Source organism: Zea mays, chromosome 10 (genome assembly GCF_902167145.1).
Source record: "Zea mays cultivar B73 chromosome 10, Zm-B73-REFERENCE-NAM-5.0, whole genome shotgun sequence".
NCBI lineage: Eukaryota > Viridiplantae > Streptophyta > Magnoliopsida > Poales > Poaceae > Zea > Zea mays.
In genome coordinates, this window is record NC_050105.1 from 121,006,989 (window position 1) to 121,018,968 (window position 11,980).

The window sequence follows — 11,980 nt, forward strand, 5'->3', positions numbered from 1 at the left end:
TATTGAATCTTTTTCTTTTCAATTTTAACTAATAAGAGATTTAATTTCTCTGATCCCTTTGCGTTTGGTTGCGGGACAGCCAGGACAGGGATGTCCCCTGACATTCTCTCTCGTCCTTCTAATTTTGAGGGATAACACTGGGATAATCCTGTCTCAAACTCTGGCCCTGAACTAAACAACCTTATTTAAGGGATCGTTCTGTCCCATCCTGTCCCGTCATTGAAACCAAACACAACCAAATCACGGGGGATTGGAGGGGATTGAGCGGGAAATGAACTAATTTCTCCCTCAATCCCTCTAATCCCCCGTGATCCCTTATCAACAAATCAGCCTTAACGGAACCAGCTCTATAGTGGATTAAAGTAAACGAACACTTGCCCCGCACAACTAAAAGTTGGATTGCGAAACTCTCACGGTGTCTGTCGCTTTAGGGCATGTTCGTTTTGAGGTTAATCCATATGGATTTGATAGGATTGAGTCGGTTTAAATCCAAATAACAAGCCAAAATACATTTCAGTCTCACTGAATCCACACTAATCCATATGGATTGGGAATAACCGAACAAGGTCTCATGAAAAGATTACATGGATATAGGTGCAAGGTCAAATTAGAATAATGTGTGTTATTGGTGATAAAAATTTTGTCCTAAACAAATAGTATACGTTTATCTTTTATTGCAGAGTGCGCAGTGGCTGAGCTTGGACACACAAAATCAGGTGGGCAACTCAATGGCAGTAGTGGTCACTCTGAAAATTAATCAGTAAATCACATAAGCATATTATACTTTTAGAGGGTCTCCAACAGCATGCATGTGCTAGTACTAAACTCTAATTAATCTAGAAATAGTAGATATTATTGAGAAGAAAGAGAGCGTGGCAAACAATCTTGAACAGTACTGTGTTATGTAATAGAAATGCATCGTGAAATGTAGAAGAATATCTCTCTCAAGTCAATACTAATCTCTAGCTTGGTCTGTGCATTATTCAATGATTGAAAAAAAATAATTCAGCTAGCTCTAAGCTAATCCCTGTCCCTAGCGGGTACAACCCCACATGAGATCTTGATCTGGACAGGAGGTCCTCGTGAATTATTTGGATGGCAGGTGGACTCTCACGGCCGGCTGTGTGTGAGTGGGTCTTTAATAAACTATATGATAGTGTATGATTCTATTTCAGACCCCTGTTTTTTTCCTCCTTAAAAACTGGGTCAATTTTTTTTCCTTAACGGGGCGTTTGGATCCCTTCATTTTAGAGGAATTGGAATTCACTCAATAAAGTAACTTATTTAGTTTGGAATTTGACATTCCACCACTTTCTAGAGTTCAGATATAAGTCTATCTCAAATTCATGAGGTGGAGGGTGCGAAATGATTTTATGCATTACTAGAATTGGTTTCTAATCTATAACTTACATGACATTCTTCGTTTCACTCACCTATAGTAAAAATGTAGCACATAAATATCTCCGACATCTTGCTAATAATAGTATACAAATATATTTTGCATAAAACCGAATTAGCTTAATTAATATATGCCTAAATTACTATTATTAGAATGGAATTCAATTCCAGTGATCCAAACGGGGCGTAATAGAATTACAAATCTCTCGCGCCATTATGTTGGCTCATGAATCACATTGGAGGTGTCAATTAAATAAACATTATTCTCTCACTGGATAAAAAAAAGCCACAAAACCAGGATCTCGGAAATTAAACGACAGCAAGTTAGCTTTTGCGTGTATTAAAAAAAGAGCCGACTGGTGATCGAGTGGTGAAAGGCCACAAGCAGCGAGAAACATTATTATATATAAAGAGATTACTAGAGCGAGGAGCACTGTGGCTGTGAGTGTGGCGACTCTAGCTACAAAAGGGTGCGGTATTGTTTAGCACAGGCAATTAGTACCATTTTGCGGATCATTTGCAAGGATTTGAGGTAACCAAGTTTCTTACTAGCTAGCTAGCATTGCAGGTTCGGATCATAATACATTTGTAGGAAGATGGTCATCACATGCATACAGCATATATATATGTACTATGTAGCTTTCATTTAAACGGATTAAAATGGTTTTGAGCTATGATTTCTGCAAATCTACAATAGATACACTCGTACGCTATCCAAATCTCAAGCTGCATTCTGTTCCAGAAAATATAATTGTTTCTCGCCGTGCGCGGAAGTAGAAAAGAAGAAGAAAAAATGTTTCTCGACGTGGAAGTAGTAAAACAAAAACGTTTCTTGTGGCTGCAGCATGGACATGGAGGACTCCGGCCAGTTCATGCAGTGGGCGATGGCTACGCTGCAGCACGATGAGGACCAGGCAGTGGACTACCCCATCGACGACGGCCGCGGCGGGGCTACCTTCCCCTCGCTCCGAGCGCTCCGCGAGGCCTCGTCGCAAGCTGCAGAAATGATCCAGGAACCTCTCGCCGCCGCAAACAGCCGCTGCGGCGGCGACGGGGGCACCGCAGCCGCAGGCAATAATATCTCAGGAACCGCGCCAAGAAGAAGCAGCAGTGGTAGTGCCGTAATCCAGCCCTTGAGGTGGAATTTTGGCGCCGGCGCCGCCGCACCGCCTGGCCGCGACGGCGTGCCTGTGCCAGCTGAGGCCGCTGCCACGGGCAGCCTGCTGCCAGATCTGGCGTACGGGCCACCGCCGACGAGGAAGCAGGCCGTCTTAAAGAGCGTGGGATCCATCTACGCGCAGGACCACATCATCGCGGAGAGGAAGCGGCGGGAGAAGATCAACCAGCGCTTCATCGAGCTCTCTACCGTCATCCCCGGCCTCAAGAAGGTCCTGGACTCCTGGTCCAATTTACTAACTGAATCGATCCCCTGCATTCTTCTTCTTCTTCTTCTACCGCATGCATCTGTTATATATTGCGTTCTGTTCCTGACGAGAAGAAAACTGCGGCGCGTGCAAAACGCGCTCGATCGGATCAGATGGACAAGGCCACGATCCTTTCTGACGCGACGAGATACGTGAGGGATCTCCAAGAAAAGATCAAGGCGCATGAAGACGGCGGCGGCAGTAACGACCGGGGCATCGTCGAATCCTGGGTGCTCGTGAAGAAGCCGTGCGTCGCAGCGCCCGACGAGGATGCTGGCTCCTCGCCGTCGTGGGACTCGTCGGGGACGACGGCGCCGTCGCCGGCGACGAATCCGCTCCCGGAGATAGAGGCCCGGTTCTTGAACAAGAACGTGACGGTGAGGATCCACTGCGTGGGTGTCAAGGGCGTGGTCGTGAGGGTGCTGGCCGAGTTGGAGGAGCTCCACCTCAGCATCATCCACGCCAATGTCGTGCCATTCCACGCTTGCACTTTGATCATAACCATCACGGCGAAGGCAAGTTATTTTTTTTTTCTCTCTCTCCATTTTCCGTAATTATACTAACAATAATATAGTGCTGCATTTCTTGAGAATATTTGACTAGCAAATGACAAGATGAATGGAATGAGATCAACTGATAATTAACTGCTCGCTCCTCTGTTTTATTAGGTGGACGAAGGCTTCACAGTCACGGCGGAGGAGATCGTTGGCAGACTCAAGACTTCTGCATGCATTAATGCGCCAGCAAAGCCGCTGCTGCAATAGCGCTGAAGAAACTGCATGAAATAAACTAGTTATTGAATTGAAAAAAATCCTGGGGCGTGATTAATCTATGTATAGTATTTATATATGCTCATATATGAACAAACGGTATGAAAACGTTCTTTTTGAACAAGGATTTTTTTTTGGATCGAGGAGATGGCTTCGCTCTTCACGTACGCGTGTGCATTTCATGTGTGGCATATGCATGCGATGCGACCAACACATTCCGCATCGTCTTTTGTGTCAACTGCTAGCTAGGTGGTGTTGACGGCACACTACTAAAAAAGACCTCTAATTTGGTGGTACTTACAAATTTTTACGGGTGGTTTTAGTTATCACGCGACGATGAAAATAAACAGATAAGACCAACTTAAAGGAACTACAAGTGAAAAGTGTATTTACACTGTCAGTTTGCTTAATCAAACCGCCAGATGGTTTGCTTAAACAAACCGCCAGTAGAAAGTGTATTGCACTGACGGTTTTGATTAATAAAACCACGAGTGAAAATATCAGTTTCACTGGTGGTTTGCTTGATACAACCGCTAGTGGAAAGTGTATTTTCACTGGCGGTTTATTTAATAAAACCGCAAGTGGAAAATGTATTTTTACTGGCGATTTACTTAATAAAATCGCCAGCGAAAATATTATTTCTACTGGCAGTTTGTTTAATAAAACCGCCAGTAAAAATATAATTTCCAATGTCAGTGGTAAAACAACCGTCAGTGAAAATGTCGAATTCCACTAACCCTTAGTATTGGGGGTATAAAAAAACGACAGTATAAATAGCTCTATAACCACTATTATAAATCTTCTCTCTGGTGATGACGGCCGGACAGGGCAAGGATCGGATCCAAGCTGGATATTGTTGTCGCGAGGAAAAGTGCTCGACAAAGATCGAGCCATCAGGTGGTTGCTCCTGACGAAATGATTTCAATATAAAACATATATGCAAGTGGTCGACATACCCACGCACACACCCCACCGCGATGCAAGCTGGGCGGCGCTTACGACAGCGCGGCCGGGAAAAGTGCATGTCCCCGAACACGTACGTAGCGGACGACGATCATTATTTAATAGAGTGTTTGGTTTAAAGAATGATGCAGTCCATCATCTTCTCAATCATCACTTTTTTGTTTGGTTTGTGGAATGGAGTGAGTTAATCCATCACCACCTTATTCCTCATAGTTAGTTGTTTAGTACTAATATGTGAAATGGAGTCATCCCACCAAATTTGAGGAATGGACTCATGATGCACCACTTTATTTTGAATAGAGTGATTCATCAAACCAAACACCTCATAAGTTATCGTTTATCTGCGTTAAGCCTTCATATATGCTTGTAATGTGAATAAAATGAATGTGATCTTGTACTGCTACTACTGTTGATGATGCTTGATGTCCAGTCCGTCGATCTATGCATTTGAGGACACCGATCTCTACATATATTCGTGCATGTGCAACTACTCATCTATAATTTGTCGGGTTTTTTTTAATATGTGCAACTACTCATCTATAGGATCTTTAAATTTATGGAATTTTGCGCCTTCTGGTTGCTGAAGCAACTGAAAGAATCGCATCCTCTACATCATCCTGGAACTACTACTTCCTATATCTAGGAAAATATGAGCAAACTTAGACCCGTTTAGTTCCTTTAGTACAGGGACTAAAGTTTAGTTAGGAGACTAATAATGTGTTTAGTTTGTAGAGTCACTCTATGCTTCATGAGGTGATGCATCATAAGTTCATTCCATCAATTTTAGTGGAATCAACCCACTCCTCATGTATATACTAATTATTAGCTTACTAAGAATGTGGTGGTGATGAATCAACCTATTCTATTCCACAAACCAAATAAAAAAGTGAGGAGTGAGAAGAAGATGAATCACTTTATTTCTCAAACCAAACACACTATAAAGTTTAGACCCTATCCTGTTTGGTTTTAGAGACTAAAACTATTTAAAACGTATTAAATGAATGGACTAAAATACCTCTTACCATTCTCTCGCCATTAGTGTAACTGATATAAAGGAGGGGCAAAAAGTGGAGTTTATATGGTTTTGTCCCTTTTAGTCACCTCTTGAGGGACTAGACACTAAAACAGTTTAGTCCCAATTTTAGTCCTACCGTTTGATAATTTAGAAACTAAATCATACTAAAATGGAAGAACTAATCTTCAGTCTCTCAAACTAAGCGGGACCTTACTAAAGATGCACTTTGTTTGCCCGAGAACCACGTGGTGTTGCCTATATACTCTTCGTAATTAGAGGAACAATAATATTAGGGCCTCTCACCTGGCTTGGATGTGTTGCTAACGTAGCTAGAGAGACAGAAAAATAATTTCACCAATTTCTAGTTGTTGGGAAGTCACTGTTAGAGGAAGGGTCATCGATACGGGTTCGGAACCGACTATAATAACATATATCCAACCGGTATTAGACAACCGAAACTAAGAGCAACTCCAATAGTTATGTAAATTTTAGCTCTCTAAATTACAGATTTAAAAAGTTGCTAAATAACTTTGGAAGTAAAAAAATGTGAGTTCTCCAATAGTTCTCTAATATAGGTTGTAGTTTTGTTTTGTATCTATCCACATAAAAAAATAAAAGTCACAAATGTCATCAATTACCTTCATTATCTATATAATGCAGTAAACATTTTTGTTTAGGGAGTTGCTAAATGGTTGCCAAATGTAGAGAGGAAATAAGGTTAAATGAGAAGTTGTTAAATTTAGAAAGTTTATTTAGAGAACTGTTGGAGATGAGTTTTTGTGTTAACTACTTAAATTATTGATTTAGGAAGTCTATTAGAGAATTATTGGAGTTGCTCTAAAGACGTCAATATTTAGTTCCGATTGTATGACCGAGTATTAAAGAGAGATCATAAGTATTGTATTGGTCTATGGCTCCTACTGCTAGAGGGTCTGGGGTCAGCCAGCGTACGCGTCCTCTCGGGACCGTTTAGTAACAATCGGAGCCACTAATCAGTACTAAAGTGTCTAGGATTTTTATTATTATTTTTACAATATGATATTGATGGATATTATATATATAATTATTAGAAATTGATATAATGATAAGGTCATATACCGGTTTTTAATATAATGTACATTAAAATAAATAGTAATAGTGATATATACAAATATGCAAGTAAGTACTTTGAAGTTTACTAACTACTAAAATATTTTCTTCATTTCTATATTCTCAATATACATCCTCTTTGTCTTCTGATGGGATCGAGAGATTTTGTCCATTGCAATAGAACTCTCCGTTTTTTATACGATCATTATATATGAATCCTATTAGTTGTTCTTGAATTGCTTCGATCTTTTCCAAAGAGAGTAGTTGTTCCCTTCATTTCATCAACTGCGATTTTCAAAAACATTAATAAAAGTACTATTATATTAAATTCAGAGCTAATACACTTTATTATCACGAAACCAATATTATTACCATAGACATTGTTGGCTTACTTTAACATCTTTTGCTAGTAACTTATTATCTATGAAGGTGTGAGTAAATTCACAAATGTGGTATCCACAAAGGGGTTTTCTCTTTTCCTATGTCAAACACTAAAACTAGAAAAATATGGGTTATTATTTTCAAATAACATATGAGATATGCAACCTTCATACATAAGAGCTTCCTTTAGGCTGGTTTTTTTTTGCATAGCTGCATTCATGCTCTATATAACAAAAATGATCGGTCCTTGGTGCATGATCGAATCATTTACATGTTTAGGAAGTTAAGTTTGAATGGTAGAAATTACTCATTAAAAAGGCTTATGATTTCTTGTAACTTGGTCGTTAGCTTTCTTATGTGCACATTGCCTTTATTATTGAGATCATCAGAAGTATCTAGTGGAAGATATAGAAATATTGTAAACATGGACAAAAAGTTAGACTACGTATTCAATTATAAAAAAGTACATTGTACGAGGTAGTGGACACTAACTTAAAATTGTAAGGTGGAAGTATCTATTGCATTAAATGTTGCTTGTGCAAAAACTTAAGTAATCTTTTGAGGACGTCAGCATGAAAATTCATAATGGGTTTTTTGGTTAACAACCACTAGATCGATAAACCCTCACAATATAAATCCCCTTTTTACGACATCACTAGATATCAATTCCTCATGATACAAAGTAGGTATAAGGGCACACTAGCTAGCATTAAATATATATTATTGAATCATGTACAAGATAGATGGTAAACACCTAATCCAACAATTGAGAAGAGAGACATTGAGGGAATTCCACTGGTATATCTCAAATATATCCTTGAAATTCAGCCACAACGTGTCAAGGCCATTATACAAGTCACAATCTTTTGTAACCACACCAAAATAGGTCCTATTAGTGCTTGACTCCTTCATATACTAGTCATGGAACCTGTTGGGGGCCTTCGTCTTCCGAAGGTCCTCAAAAACATGATTTAACAATGTCTTCCAAGTGTGACATATGAACAGGTAGCTTCAAACTCGGGTTAAAAGCATATACAATGTGAAGAGCATGGTCGTGACGAAGGCTGGTGTTGCTCCGAAGCTACGCGCAAGGGAGCTTCGGCTCAATGGCGGGAAAAAGGAACCGACTTAAAGGGGAAAAGGCCATCTAGTCCCCATTGGGTTGTCTATAAGTCAATAGTAAATATGAAGGGCATAAATGTAATTTCACACAGGTTGCATCCTGTGCCTATAAATAGATGAACAATACCTTTGTACTGTTCACGCTGATTTGTACTTGCCTGTGCGTCACACTTGTACTTTCACCTTCTGTCAAGCCGAAGGTACAAATGTAATTCAATATTGTTTCTGTTTTTCCATGATAATATAATGAATATAAGTTGGTAATGTTATGTGATAGTTCATGTTGTTTTTTATATTTCATATGCTTCTCCTTTTATTAACATATACTGCGATGATGAAGGTATATCCTTCATGACCTTCGTCTAAAGATCATTATATCCTAAGGGAAATAATGCTTCAAAGGACGAAGGGTATTAACCTTTAACATTTTGTGTTGCCTTGTTCTTAATTCATAGCATTTGAGAACAAGTCCCCAACATTGGAGCCCACCTCCATTGAACTCATTCGACCACCTTCGGCAAGCCCTGACCTTCGTCATGCCACCGAAGAAAGCTTCAGCGCCAGGGGATGCTGCGCTGCAGCCACTGGACACAAACCAGGAGACTCTCTCTCTCTCTCCAAGAGGCTCGAAGCCAGAAGAGAAAAGCCACCAGTCCAACACTCCAGAAGGAGGAGTTGGACCAAGAGATCAGGGACATGGAAATCATCCATCAACAGGTGCAAAGGAAGAAGGAGAAGATGGCTCGGCTGGCCGATCTTCAAAGGAAGATCGATGAAGCTACTGAAGAAGTGCATCATCTTGCTTAAGATGAACAAGACCGAAGGCCCCAACACAGGGGGCTTCGTCGAGAAGGTTTATTCAATGAAGATGGATGGTATGATGATTTTAATCATGATACCTTTACTTTTGATGATGCTTCTCCCTTGGCAGCAGAACTGCAGGCTATCCCATGGCCACAATCCTACAAGCCACCTCAGCTACCAATGTACGATGGCCACTAAGACCCAAAACAATTTCTGATGAGCTATGAAGCAACAATATCCTCATACGGAGGCAATGCAACTGTCATGGCTAAGTCCTTCGTCATGGCAGTCCGGAATGTGGCCCAGACGTGGTATTCTTCCCTTTGGCCAGGGACAATTACGTCGTGGCAGAAGCTCAAGGACATGCTGGTGACCAGTTTCCAAGGCTTTCAGACGAAGCCAGTCACGGCTCATGCCTTGTTCCAGTGCATGCAAGACCGTGAGGAATACCTCCAGGCGTATGTCTGAAGGTTCTTGCGACTGAGGGCACAAGCGCCCACAGTGCCCAATGAAATTTTCATTGAGGCCATAATTAAGGGTCTCTGGCCAGGACCCATGGCTCAGTACTTCGCCAGGAAGCCCCCACAAACTCTGGAGAAGCTGCTTCAGAAGATGGATGAATACATTTGGGCTGACAATGACTTCCGCCAAAGAAGGGAGGAAGCTTACAGATTCTCGGAGATGACCAGGGGCTTCAGAGAAAGAATTCACCCGAGGCATGTCAAGTCAATCTATAATTCCAGTCAGAATGACGATAAAGGAAGCCACCTTCAGAGGCCACAGTACACCTCACAATCTTCGGGGCAACAACAAAGCTCTTTCAGACCGCCAGCTCCAAGGGGCAGAGGCGCCAGGGGCTTCGAAGGAAGATATGGGGATCAGCCCAGGAAGATTTATTGCTTATTCTGTGGTGAGGACAAGGGCCATGCTACAAGAATGTGCCAAATCACCATTCAGAAACAGAAGGAGATCGCAAAAGCCGAAGCTCGGCAGAATCAGCCGAAGCAGGTCTTGCACACTGCTTCGTGCCACTCTCCCTACATACCAGAATATGTGGGCAATCATCCTGCAGCTTCTGTTGCTTCGGCTAGCCATTCAAAGGCTTCCTGGCCACAGCTCCCACCCCCACCACCACTGCAACCGACCTATTCCTGAAGCCAGCAGCCAGAAGGGCGCCAACACACTCAACAGCAACGGGAGTTCAAGGAGGAATCCGAAGCTCGCACAGTCAACAGTACTTTGCCAAAATCAAAGCACATTTATTAAGTGATAACCTACCCCTGAAATACTTTTATGTTCTATGTCATTTTGTTTTTCAATAAGGAACAAGCAAGCAATGTAAATCTAGTTTTAATTCTTTGTAATAGTCTCACTTTTATCAGAATGAAATATATCTTCTTCACAGACTTACGAAGCTCAAAAGTCATTCCTAAGGGAGCGCAGCGTAAGTTCTGCCGAAGCTACAAAAAGTCGTTCCTAAGGGAGCGCAGCGTAAGTTCTGCCGAAGCTACAAAAAGTCGTTCCTAAGGGAGCGCAGTGTAAGTTTTCTACTCAAAAGTCGTTCCAAAAGGAATGCAGAGCCAAATACCGCCGAAATATAAGGCGAAGAAGTTCATAAGACATTCCTAAGGGGATGTCACACCCGGATTTCAGGGGCACTAAGACCCGGGCGCGAACATAATCACCAGGTGTGTTAGGACCAAGTCTCACACATATGATGAATCATGGCACAGGATCGAATGTCACAACTTTACTATATAATAGGAGTTTTATACAAAATAAATAATTACATATAAGGAGACAACGGTCCAGCAACCCAAAGTTGACTGGGAGACGACGGCCTAGATCTCTCACGAACTCATCGCAGCATCCTCCTTGCGCCTCATCCTGCGGTACCTGTTCCTGACCTGTGGGGGGGGGTGTGAGACAACAAGAGTGAGCTCACATACGTTCATCGCTCAACAAGTTGTAGGGAATAATGTGCATGAACTCGCCAAAGGTGGGAGCTCACGTGAAGTGTAAGGCTTACCAAAGAGGATGGTTAGAGCTGAGCATTGCTTTTAAAGTTGGTCAAAATTTTATTAGCAATTACTAAGTATAAGTAAATACCAACCCAATTAAGTAGTAGAACAAAAGTAACAACATCACCTGCGATGCAATGCATATGACAAATTGAATTTAGTTCCATAAGTTAATCATCAGAGAGTCCTGAGCTGCTCATGACCGTGAGCTCGGCTAGTATACCAGTTTTACACTCTGCAGAGGTGGTACCCTTTACCCACAAGTCATGTTACCCATCTGCCAAGGGATCGCGACTTCCCATACACCTCTACCGAGGAGGCGAGGCAGGGTAACACTACGAGGCCTTTACAAAGTTTCACTAGCTTCAGAAAACCCGCTACAGTTTATGGGAAGCTCCAATGCAGGGTTCTTGCCTGACCGCCATCGCAGCAAAATCAACCAAGGACCTCCCTACACTGATCACTCCCCTACTGCCCTTGCCCCTTTCGGGTAAGGTAGTCCTCCACTAGCTTTCCTAATTAATCAGCCAAGGGCGTCCATAAACCCTTGTGGTGGCACGTGTTTCTCAAGTTAAGCTCTATGTTCCAATTAACATTAATGATCTTGACATGAACATAAATAGAATAACAAAATAACTGGAACATAGATATGATAAATAATTATCCCAAATCCATGTAAAGCAATAGCAAACTACCCAAGTGATTGAGGGGTAAACAAGGTAATGAGATAAACAATCTAGGGTAACCTATTGGGTCCCATCAAAATTAACCTATGCATGAATAAATGATATTAAAGAACATTATTGGGTAAAAGTGGTCAAGGGCACAACTTGCCTTCAATGAGCTCCTGCTCAGCTACTTCTATGTGCTGCTCACCAGGATCCTGAGTCACGGGCTCTTCTACTCGCCACAATACAAACAAGCACAGTACATATAGAGAAAATTAACATCACACCAAACATGTAAACAAAATAAATAATAATAATCTACCTA

General features: G+C 41.6%; 1 protein-coding gene across 1 annotated transcript; it reads left to right on the forward strand.

Moving 5' to 3' along the window:
• Positions 1-1,821: 1,821 nt before the first annotated feature.
• Positions 1,822-3,730, forward strand: LOC103641669 (transcription factor bHLH18). Its single transcript, XM_008665000.2, has 4 exons — positions 1,822-1,930; positions 2,243-2,786; positions 2,936-3,337; positions 3,491-3,730. Exons 2-4 carry the CDS (start codon positions 2,244-2,246, stop codon positions 3,584-3,586), a joined length of 1,041 nt encoding a protein of 346 aa, XP_008663222.1. The 5' UTR covers positions 1,822-1,930; position 2,243; the 3' UTR covers positions 3,587-3,730.
• Positions 3,731-11,980: the final 8,250 nt, after the last annotated feature.